Below are 22909 nucleotides of genomic sequence, written 5' to 3'. Positions count from 1 at the left end.
TGGAATATTTGTTTTACAATATTATGATGCAAATATCACGAATGTTTACTATATGACTTTCTATATCGATAAAATATAAAAATATGGATATTTAGTACCCTCTAGACAAAAATATAAGAGGATCAATATGAGTATGAAACGCTTCGTGGAGTAAATAAACGTAAACAAGATGGCGACATGCAGAAGCGAAACTCGCAGTGAGATTGTGCTCAATCTGTAAATTTGATTTGTTTTATACCAGGTGCAGGTGAGACTTCATCAAGATCAGTGATATTGTTTTAGAAATCCTGCCTTCAATTTGGAGATATATTTTTACCATGCATTTGCTTTGCCAATCGAGTAAATCTCTGATCAGTCATTTCAATTTGCAGAGCTAAGCTGAAGACGTAAACGAAACATGACCTCGGGTCATTCACGGTCAACTTGCGACAAACACATAGGAGCACTCGGTTTAAAGCTTTTTTTCTGCACTTTTCGTAAAGTTCAAACTCAGCAAGATATTGTGAAAGGGCCTAGTAATTACAGAAGTAAGTTAAGTTGTCTGTATTTTTTGAGCAGTTTCGCCCAACTGTGTTTCTAAATTACTTGGGACCGGGCGGCGACTGCATGCGCGTGCCGACTTGTGAAAAGTAAAAGACAGGGAATATTCAAATTTCCTAGCATCTCCGCAGCATCATTTTCACTGAACATGCTCATCGGGGTATGTAATATGACCAATGAATATTGAACGTTTGCTGTGCTAGTAATGGTACAAGAAAAATAGAGGGGGTTGGTCAATTGGACCCCATGCCTTGGACCATGTGGTTTGACACTCCGTATTTTTGGGGTTGTGCATGCATCATAAACATTCTCTCTTTGAGATATTCCCAACAAAATTATGTTTTATTGACTCTTTGAATTCTATGTTAGCAGTACACTGTACAGCACTGATGACACAAACACCAGCAACAGTAGAGAGTTGCGACGGCATCTTTACTGTGATACCCAATACAACAATGTGCTATTGGTACATTGAAGATTCCATTGTAAAATTTCTGTCTGTCATTTTGGGTGCCCCTAATCATTATGTTTTAGGCATCATGACCCATTGAATGATATAACAAACAACACAATATCAGTGAATTAAATGGCTTGCTTACAAATCATAATGGCGTCCAATTGACATGGGTTCAATAGACTAGAAACTAAATGGAATGTTCCACATTTATTCACACAAAATAGATCCATTCACACCACATACGACAAGGGGACAGATAGATTACAGGGGTATATTCTTGCCATGAAATTTTCCATTTCTTTGATATTTGAAGTTACCATGGGATTCTATATCTTCTCATAGTCAGTAAGGGGTAAGTCTTCCCCCTCGACTGTATATGATCATATCAAATATTTTGCACTCCTTTGCATCGTACATTGACAATGCCTCTATATTACATCTTGTTTCTGTGATCAAGGACCAGTGTTACAAATCAATTCTTTTCCTCTTCAGCACACTCTAGCTGTACAGGGCTGTCACAGATCTATCATATGTAAAAATATTTATTCATCTGAAAATTTGGACAAGACTTTTGTAATTTACTTGTATAGGAAAGGCTACTTTAAATCTTAATTTGCTGTCATTGTTACGACAAAAATTGTAACGCTATACTAAGTAACAAATAGTTACTAACCTACAATGGCAAAAAATTTTATGTGCTTGGCTTCAAATCACACTTTTCCATGAATGCACACACGCAAACAAGCTGGTTATGGAGAATGAACATTGGCCTTTTATCTTGCATCAATTGTCGCTGTAGCTTTTAATGATCAATACAAGGCCTACGTCATGTAGCAACTAATGATGTTGTTTGTACAGATCAGATGTACTATCATTTATTTTATTATTATTCACTTTGTTTGTTTGTTTGGGTTTTTTTTAGGGTTTTTACCCAGTGATAATCACTATGTCCAAGATTCATCGCAAAGTGACAGTGGATAGTTCCAAGTCCATGCAGGAACCGTCTTCCAGCTCAAGAAGGCGGCCAAGTGTGTTTGAAAGACTTGGACCTGGGGGAGGTGGCAGAGAGGTATGTAGAGGGAGGATTTTCATCCTCTGGAGGTATGGAAACGGTTTCCATGGTGACAAACATCTGTCACCGCAGAAACCATTTCCATATCCCTTTGATCAAGAGCACCAATGACAGATATGGTTACTCTTTACACTATGTAGCATTGTGGAAATTTGTGTAAGATTGGGCAATGTGGGTAAAAGATTTTCAAATCATAATAATGTTAAACTATTTATCACCATGTAAATCAAGTATTGTGGGAATTTCATGCATAAGGTTTGCCAACTGAGCTAAGGGGACTTTTCTAAAGTTTGTCCACTGTATTTTGCATTATGACTCTTCTGATACGTTGACATTGTTGTCATGGAAATACAGGGTTCTCCACCAGGGGATTGTTAGGGCTCGGCTACCCTTCTGTTTTTTGAGCAATTTATTAATATGTTAATAACTGTACGAAAGAATATATTTCTACAACAAAAGAATATGGAAATTAAGCTTTGTTATGTAAAGGTGCCGTCCCTCTGTTTTCCCAAGCTGTGGAGAACACTGGAAATACTGACCTATATGTTACAATCTGGCGTTATGGTTTTCTGTAGCAGAGAGTGAGTGTGGAGAGTGGAAGACAAGAGATATGTCGTAACTGGTTGCATGATGGTCACTGTTCATATGGTACTAAATGTCGATTTCAGCACACTTTGCCGTCAAGGAAAAGACCAAGAAGCACAAGGTAAGAAAACAAATAACAAAAAAAAAGAAAGAGAATGGAAACCATGCCATCCATATGTGATGGAGGTAGTATACCACAGCTGCAATCTTTCCACTTTTTGAATTGAGTAAATCCAATTTTTCTCATGTTTCTATGTATCTACCCAATGTCGCACACGACTGTAATATGGACTTGGCGAAAGGCGTCAAATTCCTCTTCGGTTGAAACTGCACATTCTTCACAGCTGTCAAGCACTGTTGACTATTCCTTCACACATAAGATCAGCACTAATTTGCTGGCTATACTGTCACCAGGGAATGAAATATCAGTTGTATTGGTACACAAGCTGAGCAATCTACAATACCAAATGTTTTGATTAGCTCTGATGAAATGAAACAAACTTTTCTGTACCTTTTTTCTGAATTTTCAAAATTTTGACATTATCATCCCAAATTTATTACGACGCATAATAGTGCTGGTAAAATTATGTCGCTATAGGCTTGAAAAATATCAACTCTGTTCTGCAGGTCACCAGAGAGACGAAGAGATTCTCTTGATATTGAAGATTTGAGACACAAAGTCGGCCATAGGAGAGGAGATACTTCCAGTGAACGAAGAAGTCGAGATGGATCACGTTCACCAAAAGTATGATGTGATTATGTTTTGGATATTTTTATCAAAAGAGGTCACTTGTCACATAAAATGTGCGACAGTTATGCACTTCGAGTGTTTTGCTATTGTGAAATTGACAATATATATTGTTGAACTTGAGTTTTGCTGATTAAAGGCCCATTAGCTTTATCTTTTTGCACCTGACTTACCAAAATATATCATCCTGACTTCAGATAGATGTTTTTGATTCCCGTTATGAGGCCATATTCTTCTTTGAAAGTGTCACTATTTTAATCGTTGGTGATGGATTTTATTGATTAAATCAAGGTGCTTACAGGTATATATGCGGCGGCCATATTTGAGTAGCAACTCTAAAAATATTTAGTTTCCAAAATTTAAGTTGTGCATTCATAACAAATGTATGAAAGATGTTCTGTGATTACTCTTTGATAAGCATTTTAAGACAAGTTGCATTTGATTTCAAACCATCTTATCGAAAAAAAATGCAAAAAGATACAGTTTATGGGGCTTTAATGTTGGAGTTTTTAATGTTGAACAGAGATTGGATGAACAGATGTAATATACTGCATCCATCTGAAACTAAAATTTTGAATTTTTTTTCACATGTTCAGATAACAGAGGCTTGTAATTAGATCCTCTCAACCTGTTAACCCAAAATTTCCTGTGATAACCATTGATAACAACAGGTTTTCGGCCAAACTATGGTTGTGCAGGGGTTAAAACATTAACAAAAAATTCTCTGTAACACTGCAGTGACAGGGAAGAGAACAGTAGTCTTCATTGAATATACATAAATTTGCCAAACTCAGTATAGTATGTACAAGTCATCGTTGATGACACAGTCCCCACTTGTTAATGGGTACTTTGATTACATGTCCTCAGAGAGGATAGAGTCCTCTTCTTTAGGTCTGTGATAAAAATACTTTTGAATAAATTCGCTTGATACATGTCTGAGTTGTAGTTCAGGACATGAAAAAATCGTAATAAAATGGCCACATGTCGGCCATATTGGATCGTATCACAAAACAAATCGATGTGCATATGTATGACATAGGTCAATGTCCTTGTACAAAGTTTGAATAAAATCGGTTGAGATATGCCTGAATTATGGCTCTGTACATGAAAAAATCGTAAAAAAATGGCCGCACGGCAGCCATATTGGATCGTATCACATGAAAAATTGACGTGCATATCTATGACATTGGTCAATGTCCTTGTACCAGCTTTGAATAAAATCAGTTGAAACATGTCTGAGTTATGGCTCTGTACATGAAAAAATCATAATAAAATAGCCGCCTGGCAGCCATATTGGATCGTATCAAAAAACAAATTGACGTGCATCTGTATGACATATGAAGTAATCCTTGTACCAAGTTTGAATGAAATCGCTCCAGGCATCTCTGAGATATCTGCGTGAACGGACGGACGCACGCACGCACGGACGGACGGACGCACGCACGCACACACGCACGGACATGACCAAACCTATAAGTCCCCCCGGACGGTGTCCGTGGGGACTAATAAAGACGTACCATTCTTAGAAATATCCACAAAATTGACTGCAATTTATTGAAATGATTGAAGCAAGATCTACATGTATCTGATCTTCAAGGTGTTAGTGATACCAGAGAACGAATACAAAACAGGTTAAAAATTAATTTGTATTAACTTTTGATGATTAATGTCAGTTGCCACATGACTGTCCAAGCCTTGCTTTCTCATGGAGGAATATTTCTCTGTTTCTGAAGAGGGAGAAATCCCGGCACAGAGGGAGCCACAGAGACAAGGATGAGCCTGTGAAGGGAAAACGACGAGAGATCAGTCCGATGGTTCTAACCAGGGAAAGATCTCCGGACACTGACAGAGAGGAACCACCTGCTGACTGGGATCAGCCTGTGGAATTGCCAGAACCAGGTTTGACCATTTCCTCCCTTTTATTTGTGTCAATTTTCTAGATCCAGAATGTGCAAATAAAAAAGAATTACTGTACTTCTTAAATGTAACTTCTGTCTGATGATTTATTTGAGTTATTTCATTTCATATTACGTAGAAGTTATATACTGTAGTGTCATTTTACTGAAACGAATATGCGTAGACCCAGTTTTCTACTCTTCTAGGCACAACCTCTGAAAAAACGCAACCTTTCTATCAAGCTATTGATAAATATTCACTCAGCAAACATCTGCTCAAGACTTTGACAAAGGCAAAATTGTAACCAGAAGTATCGTGGATATCCTACAACAGATTGTCGTGCCTTCAAGTAGGGTTATAGCAGAGATCTGACTTCCTGGTGTCTTGCATTGTGTAAACATAAGAGAAATCTTTTCACTGGAAATGTGGTCACAAAATGAAAGCAGGATGACAACTTTGTTAAACTTGCATTTTTGAAAGTGATTTGAGCTAGAATAGTTTGATTGTGTCACTTTCTGCCAAATTAAAAGTTGGAGAAATATAAAGCTTTACATTGCTAATGAAATTTGTCGTTTGCACAGAGGAGTGGGAAAGCGGAAATGAAAACCTGTTGGATTTTGAGCGGGAGTTGACCCTTGAACTCAGAAGGCAACAACTACAGAGAGAGCTGGAATTGGAAATTGAAAAGGAGAAGAGAGAAAAAGAGAAAGAAAATGTTATCATCGAAAAACAGGTACGATTTTCTCTGGAGACCATTGTAGGTTTTTGAATTGTGGTCAAAATGCTGTAGAAGATGACCCTACTAAATGAGAGACAGTTTGCCATATTTGTGGAAGTTGCCGGTTCTACAGTGGAGTATCCGTTATCAAACTTCAAATTCTTTCTCAAACTTTCCTTTAGGAAACTTTCAACCATTCCCTTTCAAAATCAGAAATTAAAATAAGGGGTCACTGTGCAAATTTTTGTTCTAGAGATATCAATTTCTTAAAAAACCTGATATTTGAAAAATCAACATGACTGCCATCCCTCTGTTAACTCTATGAGGAAAAATAAAACTGTCAATTTTCATAAAAATAAGATAGTAAAAACTTTACTTTATCCAAGAGCTTCTAAATGAGCCAGTACAAGTAGCAGACCAGAAAAGTATTATGCACATTTGAGAGTCTGAATATCTGTCCCCGTGGCACATTCAACTTTCAGGCTGAAATGTTCATTTTAAGGGAAGACACTACCCCAGATGTCTCATAGCAGTGTTCTCCCCAGGCCATTTTAGCGTAGCGGTCCCGCTACGCTTTCGCCTGTCTCCGCTACGCTTTGATTCTCCCCCCTACGCTTTAAAATATTCCCGCCATCCTTTAGTTCACACGCTAGCGCTCTGCGTAGCTACCAGCTGTTGCATACATTGTCTACACATTAGCGCTCACTGCAACTTTCAACCTGGTTAAAGAGTGGAAGGTGTGAAGTATGGTATGCGTCCGATAAGTTGTCCGTAAGTGTTGAGAGGAACGTTAAAACAATAGAAGAATCGGCTGGGTTGTTCACAAGTTTTCATTCTACATCGACTATTACGACCAACAAATACCTTTAGTCGGTATACATCGAGGACAAGTATTCACAGAGTTAGGCGATGTAGCACTAGCGGGGTCTTTGATCACATTCCCATGCTTTGATCAACGAAATGGACCGCGAAAGAAACAAAAGAAGCAGTTGACTAGTGAGGTTGATTATGATTTTACAACGATGATCTTATTTTTTGTCCGAGTAAGATCACGATCGCGGTCGCGATCGACTTCACATTGCATAAATTCCAATATGGCGGCGGCCATGTTGGCCGACGTGTTGACATTGATCCTGGCATAGCGTGTGGTTCCACTCTGACACGTTCTCTGAAAGATTTTACACCTGATTTTCGAGCGATTCTAGTCATACTTAGTTCATGTCTTGTGATCATCTTGGTGGTATTTTTGAAATCAAGAATCGAACGACGGTGTTCAGTGGCAGTGGTAGTTACGCGGGGGGGGGGGGGGGGGGGGGGGGGGGGGGGGGGGGCGGCTGGTTGATCCCCGTGATGAATCATTATTCTCGTTGTTTGACGTTCAAAAATGATATAAAACTCAATTACATTTGAATTTTTGTAAAGCTTAAACTTGTGAATTTTCCTCTTTGTTGGGAATTTTCGACAATTTTATTAGCAATATATGTATTAATGAAACTCCAATCAGACGAACCATTTCTTGCTTTCAATCTGAGCTTGCTGTTACTGTTTGAATCTTCTATTTTAATTGCAACTGTACTATACTGTGATGATTTATTTAAAGCCCCAACTCCCGTATAAAAGCGCGAGAACCTACGAGAGTGGTCATAATGGTGGGATATTCAAACGTACTCGGTACGCTCTGGACGTCGTCGATAAAAAGCTTTAATTTAGAAATCTACCGAGTAATTTTTTTCTTGGAAATTGAGGGATAGGTGTATAAGTATTTGGAGCACAATATACTTGGTTTCTGACGAAATTAAATTTGAAATGACGTCTGGAACCAGAAAAAGAATAAAATATTTGCCGGTAATATCGCCGGTATAACGTTCTATGTTCAGTTTGAATCTGCATGATTGACATGATATGCAAATTGCAAATGAGTCATTAGCGGTACGTTGTTTACTTTTTACGTACGTAGCGTTGATTGTTCAATGCGGGGAAAAAACACCAAATACTCGGAGCGTACCGAAAGATACAAACGCACACACTGTGTATAATAAATACATGCAAAACATTTGATTCGGTAGTTCTCCTTTTGGAAAATTTGTTGGTCCTGAAAAGGACCGTTTTCATTATGTTGGCCTACCTGAGCCGTACATTTTACAGACAGGAAGGCCCATTTCTGCCAGACATAAGTACGTCTGGTATGTTCGGGTTGAAACCATGGACAAGTACCAGCACGAATTCTGGCATGATCTCTCACTTTGTCTACACTATCTGTATATCTTCTGTCTTCTTTTCAAATTTCAAGTTTTACCCTCTAGTCAACGTACTGTTAAAAGCGCAATCATCGCAATGCGATATGCGTAACTATCGCTTAGCTGTTTCCAAAAGTGATATACATTTTCTTTCCCGATCTAAAGCCGTGCATGCCTATGTAACACAAAGCGAATAAAGTCAAAATTCAAAAAAACAAGTAGCCTCCAGAATCCAATGTGCTGACAAAACCGGGATTTTTTAACGCCTGCTATCGCCTTCGGCATATTCGGTCGTCACTGCTGGGTCACTTATGCTGATCAGACGTCGAGTTGACAAACGTCGCCGGCGGCAGCTGAGGTCACCGTACTAATCAGTCCCATAAGTTGCACTCAAATGTCCGCGCTCGATCCCCGTCACAGCTAGCTCCAATTCATTCCTGGCAAAGAAAATTCCCGAGGCTACCTCTAGTGCTCATCAGTGACCGCTATCTTCATAAAGCCAGCTGACATAGTGTGATTAGCAGTCTGACTCTGACTACCACGCGTTTGTAATGAACTAGTATCGCGACTGCGTGGAGAGTGTAGAAGTACAAGTGCACTCGATTTGGGCGGGATCGTTCGAAGTAGCGAAATACTAGAACTCACCATTTTATAAGGAGGGATGAACATTGAAACGAATGCTCCGAGAATTCATGCGATCAGTTTTTTTCTGATTTTATTTTTGGTGATTAAATATTAACAGGTTTGATTTCTAAAATAAGTATTTTTCAGAAGCTTTTTGAAATAATCATAAGACAACAAATCGACACCACATTTCATTTCGGTCACCATAAAACTTGTAATCGAAGCCGGGGGAATAGTCGTCGGTACCCTCCCATCCGACAGCGCCGAGTTCATGAGACAACGAATTTTTTAAAAGGAAACTACAACTACCATCCAAGAACTGTGAAAACTACGTTTTATAATGGAGACACAGCCCTGCCTCGCTGAACTAAGGTCGAATGAGGAAAGGATTGTTTGTAAGACAAAAGCTCTACAAAATTTGGTAGACGACTTGGCCGTTGAGCATTGTGGTAAATGTCTAACGTCGTCCATTGAAATACCCACACTCGATAAATTTTGACATCTGGTAGGCGAATTTGCTGTTCTTTCAGAACTGTTTTGATTTTTTCCCGTTCTTTCCTGAAATGCGGCATTTCTAGGACGGCGTTTGGACAAAACGGTGCTTCATTATCAAGGCAAATACGACTCTGCAATCAAGACTCCCTGCAAGAGTGATGTACTAGTATTATATAAACTATGACTGAGCCGAGGAAACCCCCGATAATAGATCCCGTGGCAGAAAAACTACATTTTCTACGATTTCTGCATCGTTTACCCGTATACAAAGATGCGGATAGCTATTGCTGTCATGATATGCATTATGTTGAATTGTTCAAAAGCGCGCTGAATACAATAACAAACGCTTCGTTTTCGGACGAGAAACGTATACCATGACGCATTAGAACTAAGGAGTGTCGATCGATCGCCTGGCAATGTCATCACGGTTTGTACAAATCCGAGGCGACGCCGCGCCGAACCTCTGCTCCAGTAAGACTGCGAAAAAGTCAATGTTCAAGACAAATCTATGGGGTAAATGAGTGGATGTATCGTATGGAAAGTAAACTGTAAAATTGGGTGAATTAGTATACGTAAAGTCACCGTGCAGTCAATGTTTACATTATGTGGCGTGCACGTTCTATTTTTGGAGGTGTTCATCCAGCTGTTTTAATTTGCTACTTTTTGTTCACAAAGAAACCATATAATAGTTATGTTTTGCTCCGCCCATTTTTATCGATTTTTCTCGGTAGGGCCCTACCGAGAGTTACCGGTTTAAGTGTAACAAAGAGTTTCCATGATGTTCAAATTGCATACTTGTGTGTTACCATTGCATTTTGTTGTGAGTGTACATGAATGCGTGGGTGCATGTGCAAGCTTATATCCATATGCAAATATAAATTAATGATATGCAAATGATTATGCAAATTAGCTGCTACGCTTTTGCTTGATCCTGGGCAGAACACTGCATAGAATTCATAGATGGCTTCAGTATTCCATGAGACAAGGAAGAGCCCTTAAAAATGAGCCTTCACAGGTCTCCCTGTTGCTGAGGCACTGTCAGCATATAGTTGTCTCATGCAAAGTGAATGACCTTGAATGAAATTTATGTCTAGCAGTACATACAGTGTCATTTGTCAAGACAAACATGGCTGTAATCTGTGTGTAAAAGTGTGGTGTTTGCATTTTGGTTGTTTTTGCTGCAGAATGTTCAATCGTAGCCCACTTGTGTCTCCTCATTAATGAATTTATCATACCACCGGTACTTCTTTCACAGGTCTCTTCTGAGGAGTCCCCTTCCCCGACCAAAGGACGGAAAGAAATACGTTCTCCAAGTCCGGCCCCTTCCAGCAAAAAGCAGAAAAGGAAATCCCGGGAGAAGCGTAAAGGACCAAGAACACCGCCTGAATCACCAAGGTATCCACATGTCACTTGTCTTAAGATTGAATTCTTGACTCAACAGAAAAATTCTAGTTGAGATTAGAAATCATTGAGCATTAACAATTACAAGGAACAACTTCTGAATATTGAAGCTCTCAGCATTACACAGTCTTGCTGCACAATTGCCGAAACTTCAAATGTATCGTTTTGCTACGTTAATGTGAACATTTCATACAGGCATAACAGGAATTCTGTCTCCCTTTGTCTGGAAATAACATTCACTTGACTATAATATACTCTCATATTGTTCTTGTCGTTGTAATCTAGACTACAGTTAATCACTTGTTCTATCAATCAGAAGAAAATAATACGCTTGACCATTGCCGCAATATTCTGATCCCTACCTCAACTTTGTATGTTATAGCATGTTTCATTGGTTATTGATACAGTCTGTGTTCTTAGTCAAGTACACCAACAGTGATACTTGCAAGCTGTGTTCAAAGACTGGTGAAGTAATCAAATTCTGAACTGCCATGCCATCTCTCAACAGAGACAAACGCGGCCCACAAACACCATCTATGGATCCTCCACCGAGGAGGGGCCCTCGGACACCAAGCCCCAAGCTGGACTCCCCACCACCCAAGATGTCCTCCAAGAAATCCCGTAAATCACCGCACCGGAAAGGGCCGCACACTCCAAGCCCACCACCGCCACCGGAAGAAATGGAAGTGATGTCTCCAGTCAAGACTAAAAAGAAAAAGAAAAGTCACCCAGAGGAGAAAGCAGACAAGAAGACCAAACGAAAGTAAGAAACGTTCCTTTTCATTTGGATGATGTGGATCGCATTGGCATCTTTCCCCTCGGTTCTAATTTACCAGGCATTATATGTCTGATTTTTAACCCAAACTGAATAATAATAAAATGCAATTCTTGTAGTGAATATAACTCTTGTTCCTTATTTCCATTCACGGGGAATATCTGATTAATCTATTTTTGCGTAAAAAGGCATACTTGAAACCCAATCTCTGTGTGCTGAAATAATGGTAACTCTATTGTGACTGTTTTCTGTGACCGTCATGAATCCTATGATTATCTCTAACATGATCTGCCTTTTGATCGCTCAGTCAACCTGCTTTAGGTTTATTTAGGTTCAAACTCACTCACTTAGTTTAAAGTGAAAACATTTACTTGAAAAAAATCTGTGTGGCAACATTTAAATGTATATACAGTATCGTGGTAAATCCTGAGACATCAAAACATTGTTTTGGTCCAGCTAATTCTCTTCACTCTTACATCCTTCAGGGAACAACCTGCACCTGTCGTCACTGAAGTCCGTGTACAACGCAAGAAAGTTCGTTCACCAAGCCCACCTCCAAAGAAACGTAAAGTGCGCCCTCAAACTCCAGTCAGTCCACCACCACGACAGAGGTCATACTCTCCAAAGAGGAGGTCGCCTACTCCAAAGAGGAGGTCGCCACCCTTGAAGAAGCAATCAGCATCTCCCAAGAAGCGGTCAGTGGAAAAACGATCCCCAGAGAGACTCGAAAGACGAAAGTCGTCCCCTTATCCGTCAGGTGTGTCTCCACCGTGAATGCACATTTTTAACATAACACAAACAGTTTCTCAAAAATCTGGCCATAAAAGACATTTTTTTTGTTTCTTTTCTACCAGGAAGATATTGTCTTGTTCACAATGTAGGATATCTTTCAGACCTCATGAACCTCAAGCTCTGGTGCATTTAACGTTTGCCTAGCATACTTGCATGTAAATATAAACAATAACTAGATTAAGACTGCATTTGTAGTAGGTGTTTCAACATGATTTAGGGAGTAGAACAAGAACTTGTAAAAGACGTGCAACACAAAAATACTAAATGATGAAAAAATAAAAAGTTACACCTACTGGCCCTTCGATCTTTTTGAAAATGAAAGACTTAAACTTATGCTCAAACTTTCCCAAATGAAACTTTCAACCATTCTCTTTCTTCACCAAATCAACAACAAAAATCGAGGTCACCGTGCAAAGTTTTGAACTAGCAAAACAATTTGCCCAATATTTTGCGATATTTGAAATTCAAAATGGCGGTCATCCCTGTGTTAACTCTATGGGCAAAAATTAAATTTTGCATTTTCAAAAACCTAAGACAATGAAAGTTTTTCTTTCTCCAAGAGCTTTACAATGAACCCCCCCATAAGTGGTAGATCAGAAAAGAATTGTAGAAATTTGTGAGTCTGAATTTGTGTTGTCAGCTCATGTGATGAACAGCCCTCAAACCATTTCCAGTAAGCAAGGTAACAATAGCTTACTGGAACAATAGCTTACAACTAACAAACCTGTATGTCGTTCATGGCAGAAAAAGGAAAGAAGAAGAAAGCTGGCCGTCAGTTGCTAAAGGATGCCAAATCTCAGGACGACAGCAGCCGTGAACGCATCAAACACGTTGCAGACAGTAAAGACGTGGAGAGGCTTGACAAGAGGGAGACAAAACGAGAAGAACAGACTGTTTCCCGGAAAGAGAGAGAATCCCGCCGTGATGAGTGGGAACGAAAGCAGGAAGAGAAGAGAGAAGCAAGGCATGATAAACATACGGATCGCACTGCTGAGATGCCCAGGTATTGTTTGGAATATAGTAATGCATTCAACTATCACAAAACTATTCAAAGTTTCCAAAATCTTTAGAGATTTTGTAGGTGTTGTTTTAAAAGAATCCTCTTTACTTTGTTAAACAGTAGCTCTTTAGAAATTAGGTTTAATGCAGTTTTTGCAAGGATTTTTTGTCTGGAAAAACTTCAGCAAAATAATGAAATTTCCTGTTCTTCTTTGCATTTTTCCATGTAGACGGAAATTCAGAGAAGAGAAGAATTCTCCAGTTGTTCATAGAATTCATCAGGACTCTCCAGCCAGTCGTAGCACAAGCAGTCATGAAGGGGACCGCAAGGAACCAAAACTGGCGAGTAAAGTCATCCCAACGCGGATGGAAAGGAAGAGTGTAACACCACCCAGCAAATCAAAGAGATCTGAGCCAGTTCGCGAGGGGAGATATCCGTCGGAACGAGGTCGAATTCGCGATGAGCCAGCAGATTACAGATATGCTGGAAGGCACGGAAAGTTTGCCGAACAAGATCGAGGGTTACGGAGCAAAGTTGAAAGGTCATCAGCATACAGAGACTATGACGACAGAAGCAGGCTGCGAGAGCCAGCCAGTAAATATGAAATGGAAAGAGATACACGCACTAGAGAGGGACACTTTCGAGACCGTGACAGACCAGCTCAAAGTAGAAAGCGCCCTCACTCAGATGTTGATGAGCAGTCAGGCAGTGATTCACCGTTTCGAAAAAGACGACGTGCAGGAGAGAGAAGAGATAGTCCAGTAATTCGAGGAGAGGCATACAGAGTATCAAGACTTGAAAGAGCAAGAGAAAGGACGCCCCCGCCTCCTCCTCCTCCCAGGAGAGAGCAAGAAGAGAGGGTGGAGCGTGACAGGCATAGGAAACCAAAGGAAGTTATTGCGGAACCAGTGCCGCAGACTGAAGAGGTTTTCAGCGACTGGTCCGATGCCAGCGTCGAGTCATGGAACGAAGCCCAGGCCAAGAGCAGAAGCAGCAGCCACAGTGCAGATCGGGACGTAGCCCCCGAGCCACGGACCACTTCTTCAAGACGTGAAGCTGAGAAACTTGGTGCTAGAGACTCGCCAGTCGGCGAGATCAGAGACAAGTACAGCAGAGACGATGAGAAGGATTGGACAGGGAAAGGGATTTTGATAGAGAGAGGGAAAGAACTTTGGATCGAGACAGAGAGAGAATTGTGGACAGAGACAGAAATTTGGACCGAGATAGAGAAAGAAATTTAGACCGAGACCGAGACAGAAACCTGGACAGAGATAGAGAGAGAAATGTAGACCGAGACAGAGACAGAAACCTGGACAGGGATAGAGACAGAAATGTCGACAGAGATCGGGAAAGAAATTTGGACAGAGAACGAATTATGGATAGAGAGAGAAACTTAGACAGAGAGAGGGAGAGAATGATGGACAGAGACAGAGAGAGAAATACTGAAAGAGAAAGAGATAGAGAAGTAAACCTGGACCGTGAGAGAAATGTGGACAGAGAGAGGGATAGAAATATTGGAAGAGATAGAGAGAGGAATATCGATAGAGAGAGGGACAGAAATATGGACAGAGACCGGGAGAGAAATATGGACAGAGACAAAGAAATGAGCATTGACAGGGAAAGAGAGAGAAATGTGGACAAAGACAGAGAGAGGAATATTGGCAGAGATAGGGAAAGAAATATTGACAGAGATAGAGAGAGAAACATCAGTAGGGAAAGGGAGAGAAATGTAAGCAGGGAGAGGGAGAGGAATATGGAGAGAGACAGGGAGAGAAACCTGGGCAGAGATTTGGCGGAGAGAAATTTAGAGAGAGAGAGGGAGAGAAATATGGACAGAGACAGGGAGAGAATCATGGACCGAGATAAAGACAGGAACTCTGATAGAGAGAGGGAGAGAACCATTGACAGAGATAGAGAGAGAACTTTGGATAGAGATAGGGAGAGATTCAGCGACAGAGACAGAGAAAGGAACATAGACAGAGAAAGGGAGAGAAATGTCGACAGGGACAGAGACAGGAACTCTGATAGAGAAAGGGAAAGAAGTCGGGAAAGAGTCAGAGATAGGGACAGAGTCAGTGAGAGGGAAAGTGACAGGGACGTACGGAGAGTGTCAGAACTCGTGGAAGAAGAAAGACTCAACAGGCGGCGCAGCCCAAGCATTGGTAGCACATCAAGCTTACTGAGTTCTGTCGGGTCAGAGAGGAGACGAGAAGGCAGGATTTCAAAGGAGAGTGACAAGGACGCCCTCAGGCAAGACGACGACTATGGCACAGATAGAGAAAGGGATAGTGAGAGACTGTCAGACAGAGAGAAGGGCAGAACGCTGGGCAAGGAGAGAGAACGGACTCGTAGTAGATCTGAAGAAAAGGAGCAGACCTTGTCTGAGTCTGAATCAACGAGGGACAAAACTGCCGTCGAGGAAGCAGAGAAACAAGACGAAGCCAAGGTGTCTGATGAGGCAAGTTCTTCAGTGGCAGCTGATGGGGAAGACAGTGCCGCTCAGGATGCCTTCTCAACCGGAATCTCAGCTGGCTATGGTGATGATACGTACGAGCCAATCAGTGATGACGAACTGGAAGCCATGATTGGTGAAGACTCCCAGAGGGAGGAAGAAAAGGCAGAGGAACAGCCTGAGGAAACTCCAGCAGGTACATCAAAATTGTGTTCGGTTTCTGTTCTGACTTTTTTGTTCACAGTACTAGCTTCAATGTGTGGCTTTCATTGCTCAGGTCATTGCTGCATGATATAGAACACTGGAGTGATAATATGTAGGTCTGTATTTCTCAGAATATGTTTTGTTCATTTGTGAAATGGAAAAATATTCCACAATCAAAATCCTAAATGTAATTCTTTATGGACAAAATGTGTGTTTGTCCAATATCAGAATGTTGTAAGGGAAATCTTTTGATCAGTTTCCAGATATCAGCCAATAGGTACAGTGAGCAGAAAGCATTGCACCGTTGGCATAATGCTTGAAAATGTCTGCATATTGTGTCAAGAAGAAATATCATGACTGTTTACAAGTGGACCTCTCGGCTTGTTTTTTCTTTAAAGCAAATTGACTTCCACCTTTATTTGAAGCGTATAGGTCACATCTGTGCAAATATGGTTCATATACTGATTTCTACTACTGTAATGTGTATTTACAAATCAGAGCGGTTGGATGTGATGGACGTTGACTTTGCTAGCCTGATGAGAGACACCCAGGTACAGGCAGAGGAAACCAAGCCAGTGACCGCCCTCAAGAAGTTCTCTCCGGGCAACATCTTGGCCAACATTGGCGTTTCCAAGACCCTGGCTGGACCAAAGCTAATGGCTGAGATCACCAAAGTCTGTGAAAAGTCCCTAGCTGAGGGTGAGTAAAACTTGATATGGAGGGAGGGAGCAGACTCCTCACCCCCCTGCCCCCATCCCTTCATGACAGGGAGTAGGTGTGACCTGTTCATCAAAGCTGATACTTATAGACCAAGATTAGGAGGTGACAGGAGTAAGATAGACAATAGTGGTATCACTTGAAAAAGTCATTGTTTCTGTTTGATTTGCTACCTCTGAAGTTCTTTGCTGTGGTGCGTACATCTATGCCTTGTAACACTGTACATTCAATCTGTATGCATGTATGCACTGTTACTGTGTAACAATTAGTTCAGGACTGATCGTGTGCTGAGTGGCAGCAGTACATGTACAGCAGTTATCACAGTGGTTGGTCTAGGACATGTGTAGGCTATCTATCATCAGATGCAGCTTGCTACATTGTTTCAGAGACATAACCAGTAACATTACGTTAATCAAATGAATGTTTTATTGAAGTGAAACACGTTTGCCCCTTGTTCATTTGTTTGTAATTTTTTTCAGTGCAAAACATGCCCCTGAAAGTGAATGTTAGGCCAGATATATTATCATAACTTATCAACAAAAGCAGTGCAAATTACACATGTACTGTAGAGGGCGCATTTTAAAAAGATACAAATTTATCAGAAATAATTCCTTACTCCTGCTAACAATATCTCTGATGTCATTCTTTCGATAACACCTCTTTCGTTTCATGCTGTACCACTTCTCAGACTGGCATGGTCCGGAGTTGAAACTCTTCGAAAGTGACCTTGGAATCTTCAACGCAGCGTCTCTGAAGAGGCAGAAGCAGCGAGCGAGACTCTTCACCGACATCGGTCCCTGCAGACGTGCTCTGTGTGCCCGCAGGGACATGGCTATCAGAAAACAGCTCCGAAAACCTGACAAAGTAAGCTATGAACATAAGTCATTCATATGTTGAGTTTGTCTTTTCTGACTAGCCTTCTGTAAATTTTTTGTGAGGACAGTCTGATCAAAGGCACATTTCTGTAACACTCGTATTCCTATCTCTTGTGTGGGGAGGTCCAAGTTTCCCATTGTGAACAATAGCATCAAATTGAACTTCACTTTTGAAATAGGTTGCTTCACCTCTTAGTACAATTTCTTCATTTCCCCTTCGGTGCATTATTCAAACAACACCATCCCTGAGCAGATAGGATCAAAAAAATTGGTTTTGATGTAGACTGGTTTCAACCTAAGCTCAGAAATTAGAATTTACATGATTCTGGCTCTCTTTTAAGGTAGGATGCACCTCGAAGTTGAAAGACTTAAATTTTGCTCAAATTTTCCCTAAGAAATATTTCAACCATTTTCTTTTGAAATCAAGAATAAAAATCGGGGGTCAGGGACTAGAGAAAAAAATTAACCAAAATATACCGATATTTGAAATTCAACAGGGCCGTGGTCCCTCCTATGGAGAAAAATAAAATTTTCGATTTGTGAAATACTATGACAGTGAAACATTTTCTTACACCAAGAGCTTTAAAACGAACCCCCACAAGTGGTAGATCAGAAAAGAATTGTAAAAGTTTGTCCCTGAGGCACATTCTACCTTAACACCTGTATTCTTAGAATTTAAGACAAACCTAAAGATTCTTCAGGTTCTTCATATGTTATAAAAAGGTACATCCTATTTATTTCTGTGTTTGCAGGATGTTGACCAGAATGCTTACACAGCTCCAGATATTGACCCAGAGCTGTATCGCCTGAGTATTCAACTATTCCGATCTCAAAAACCGTCATCCGTCAAGGATTCATCGGGACAATCTGAGGACACAAAACAAGTGCCTGACTCCACTGTACTGACTCCGACATCAACTCCAACTGAAGTCTCTGTTCTGTCGTAGACAAAGATGCTGTATTATTTTAAAATATGAATAGGCAGCTAACAACAAAATGAGACATTGTGATTGGTGTAGCAGTATCACATGATGTAATGTATACCCACGATGCATTGCAGCACAGTAAATTAATTTTGCTTGCTGTAATGTCAGAATTTTGCTTATTTAGCAGTTGTACTTACAAAAAATACTTGACTTTTTGATATAAAATGGAAAGATATGCGGCTAGTGAATGATATACTTGTCTAACTTTGCGACTTCGCAAACTTAAAGGGGCACTTGAAATCATTGTTATGTACTGAGGATACTTTGCTCTCTAACACATAGGAAGAAACGAATAATACATTTTCTTATTTTGTTTGGAAGGAAGAACTTGTTCTTTCAAGAATGGAAAATTCCTTCACATAGTTGGTTCCACATTTCATAAGTACAGTCTCTGTGATAAGTCTGTTGAATCTGTGATGTGTGCATGATAATTGAAAGCAGACATGAACTTGAAGCACAAACGTCTTGCCCTGTGTTGAAGGTCATCTCATTGGATATGATTGTATCAAACAGATTTTGTGAGACAAAGGATGCGGTCATCATTTTACAGCTATTTCTGTGTCTGCCATTGTTGTCAAAAACAAGGTGCCAAGACCAGTAACATTTATATGGAGATTTACTGTCACTGTGTACAAGACAAACTCTCGGACGATTGCAAACAGAAATAAGTAAAAGTAAACCAGTGGCCAATACAGCTCTGTTATTGATTTGACATGGAGATACCAAGTTTTGTTAGGTTTGTAGAGTACCAAACATGTCAAATATTTGATGTATTTGTTAGAAGTGGTCAGTACAACCATCATTTTGCAAGTTTAGGGCTCCCTATGGCACAAGGAAATGGCAATATACAAATGATATAGTTTCAGGAGAAGTGAGTGTTTGGCCAAAATGAGAGAAATATGTGCAAATCCCATTTCGCAGTTTTCATCATATGTTGAACCAATTTCATTAGATAACTCAGTGGAGCCTCTGTACAAAGTGTCAAAGGAATTGGACCAGCAGTTTAGAAGCTTAAATGGTAATTTCGTACTGTTACATTTCTTTCGTACAAAATAACAACATCAAGTGTACCAGCTTAGCTAGATCAATGAGCCCCAACTCAAAGTTTTTTCCTGATCAAAATATTACTTATAACAGGTACTGGCATAGAGTTGATGCATAGAAGTTTGTAGATATTCCAAATATACACAAAGAGTTGGCGAGGTGGAGGGTAGACTGACCTCATTTGTACAAGAACACTTCTGCCGCTGTAAATTTTGTTCCTTTGATACAAGTGTTCCTTGTAAGTGGTGAAAAATTCTCGGACCTCACATAGGATTCATAGCTCGTGTATATGTTAACTTTGTGTTTTCTTTAATCTACAGAATGTTTTGTGACTTTTGGACAGATTGTTCTAAAACGTGTTTGAATTCGTGGTTGAATTAGACTGGAAGATCCATCGCTTGAGGGCACTCTTTACGCTCCTCTTATGAGACGAGGGAAGCATCCTTGAGCGATGGATCTTTCAGTCTATGATTGAACATCTGGCAAAATTAGATGTATAGCCGTAGCATGATGCATCGTCATAATGTAGAACTTTGAGAATTGAGGCAGACTTAGCAGAAGTGACTTTTCTTGGTTTTTTTCTTTAGAAAGATTTCATTGGTCTCTTTGAGATTTCTTGAATTCAAAGACATCGAAATAAGCCTTAAAATAACACTGCCAAATATCTGGCCATGAAATGAGTTCATTTCTGAAATAAAAGCATGATATATTCAGTATTTTGTCTTGTCAATCATTGACTTTGATCATACTCAAAAGCATTGATTTTACTCATATCCAGGATACGTGTTACATTCAAAGGTGAATACCAAATGTCAAAGGCCAAGGGCATCATGTTTTTGGCAAGGTTTCATCCAGTAGCTTTCAAGTATATAGCTTATAAAAAGTCTGAGCCCATTTCCTTCACTGAAACTAAGGGACTGGACATAAATTACAGGGGGGGTGGGCCGGTGTTTTTCGAAATACCGCTGCGTCAAATATAATGACCCTTCAAAAGTTTATGCACAAAAATTAGTGACCCTCCCCCTTATCCGTGCATAAAATGAAGTGACCCTCCCCTGTTACTCAATACTCCCCCAACAAACCCGCAATCCGTTCAAGACCTCCTGACTTGCTATACTTTTGAAGTCCACTCCCAAAAGGAAGGCAAAATGCGGCCTATATAACGCTTTGTCCAAAAAATATCAAATCATATGTGTGTGATAATTCATGTAAATGTACTTTACTTGAAGTGACGGATAAAAAGTGCATGCATGTACAAAAAATGTAATTTTTAGATTTCATCCATAATGTCGATTCACTATGCATGGCAGCCTATGATGAAACTATGAATATTTTTTCCCATACAAAACTTAGGTAAATCTGTGCATTTATGTACACCTAATTATTAGTATTAATGTGCATGACTCGACTACAGTGGTTTCAAGTCTATGGTTGTGCAAGAAATTTGTTTTTGGAATTTCACTGAAATGTCCATTCACTATGCATGGCAGCCTATGATGAAACTATGAATTTTTTTTTCAAATACAAAAATAGGTAAATCTGTGCATTTATGTACACGTAATTATTAGTATTAATGTTCATGACTAGACTACAGTGGTTTCAAGTCTATGGTTGTGCAAGAAATTTGTTTTTGGAATTTCACTGAAATATCCATTCACTATGCATGGCAGCCTATGATGAAACTATGAATATTTGTATTCCAATACAAAACTAAGTAAATCTGTGCATTTATGTACACCTAATTATTAGTATTAATGTTCATGACTAGACTACAGTGGTTTCAAGTCAATGGTTGTGCAAGAAATTTGATTTTGGAATTTCACTGAATGTCCATTCATTATGCATGGCAACCTATGATGAAACTATGAATATTTTTTTTCCAATACAAAACTAGTAAATCTGTGCATTTATGTACACCTAATTATTAATGTTCATGATTAGACTAGAGTGGTTTCAAGTCCATGGTTGTGCAAGAAATTTGATTTTGGAATTTCACCGAAATGTTGATTCACTATACATTGTAGGCTAAGAGGAAACTACAAATAACTCATAGGTTATCTGATCCTAAATTGTTATTCAAAAGTTGTTAGACCTGAAGCTTCCAGTTGTTATTGATGACATTTTGCACTATTCTGAATAGTTTGTATTCTGTCAATGTTCTCAAAAAATGAAAAATGTACATACAGCTTCATGAACATTTGACACCGACCTATACCCAATGTATTGTCAATGGGAGAATGATATCAAATAAGTGATCTCCCAAATTGTTATATAAAGCGTCATTATAGGGGACAGTTTATATGTACAATAGAGGAGTTGGGTAAGTAGAAATCATGACAACTTAATTCAATGTGGCTGCTTGGATCATCAATACATTGCTTATTATACCCTTAAACTTGCGCCCGAAGGGCGCGCCGAAAATGGAAATGACAGAAAATGAAAGTGCCAGGAGGTATGTTTTCTTTTTTCAGTATTCCATATTCTTTAATACGTGCACACGCAATTTCAGCTTTGATGCATAAAAAAAGGTGACCCTCCCCCATAGGCTTGCACAAAATTTTATGACCCTTCAAAAATGCTTGCGCGAAAAATGGCGACCCACCCCCAAAAAACACCGCCCCCCCCCCTGTAATTTGTGTCCAGTCCCTAACGGCCACTTGAAACATTTCCAGTAACTGCAAGTACACTTTGTACTTTTTCAGTCAAACTTCAGTACTCTGTCTCTGGTCATTCATTGTAGACAACAGACTTGCTCTAAGTCTGTGGGCATATCAGTATCAAAACATAATATATCGAAGACTATAAAACATCAGCAGACCGTTGCGCTAAGTGGTAGGCTGTTGCGTAGATCGTGGGATGAACGCCTTGGCCAGCCAGTAACTCTGCTGAGAAAAGCCAGGTGACTGGGGGCCAGTCTATGTAGACAGCTCATTGAGCTATTATCAGAGATCCAAACGACGAAGTAATCTTATCAATATATCAGTGTCTTCTACATCCGACAGACAGGCAACACAGGTTGAACCATTTGATGTAGGGGGGGAGGTGAAGCCTGAGGAAATGGGTCTAGAGACAAATATTTTGTATTGGTTGAAAACTGAAGTAGCACGTAGGATTCAAGCCAATCATGTCATAATAACAGAATGATATGAGAGGTGTAATAAACACATATACAGAGTACAGATTGCATTGGTAAATCAAATTCTGAGTTATTTCAACATTATTTGCCAGCGTAGACCAGGAACCAGCAGTTGACACAATCTTTGACATAAAATGTTAAAACTGAGTCTGAAT

At 39.8% G+C, this 22909-nt stretch overlaps 1 protein-coding gene across 1 annotated transcript; it reads left to right on the top strand.

Annotated features, from left to right (window-relative positions):
• Positions 1-165: 165 nt before the first annotated feature.
• Positions 166-18762, top strand: LOC139118942 (zinc finger CCCH domain-containing protein 13-like). Its single transcript, XM_070682520.1, is given in 15 exon segments — positions 166-247; positions 1920-2066; positions 2648-2775; positions 3282-3399; positions 5136-5301; positions 5880-6031; positions 10628-10767; positions 11282-11536; positions 12034-12305; positions 13085-13343; positions 13570-14578; positions 14581-15988; positions 16495-16695; positions 17402-17577; positions 18341-18762. Coding segments are annotated over 14 exon segments (4602 nt in total). The 5' UTR covers positions 166-247; positions 1920-1943; the 3' UTR covers positions 18536-18762.
• Positions 18763-22909: the final 4147 nt, after the last annotated feature.

This window comes from Ptychodera flava, chromosome 19, assembly GCF_041260155.1.
Source record: "Ptychodera flava strain L36383 chromosome 19, AS_Pfla_20210202, whole genome shotgun sequence".
Classification (NCBI taxonomy): Eukaryota; Metazoa; Hemichordata; class Enteropneusta; family Ptychoderidae; genus Ptychodera; species Ptychodera flava.
This window is presented reverse-complemented; position numbering and strand designations above follow the sequence as displayed.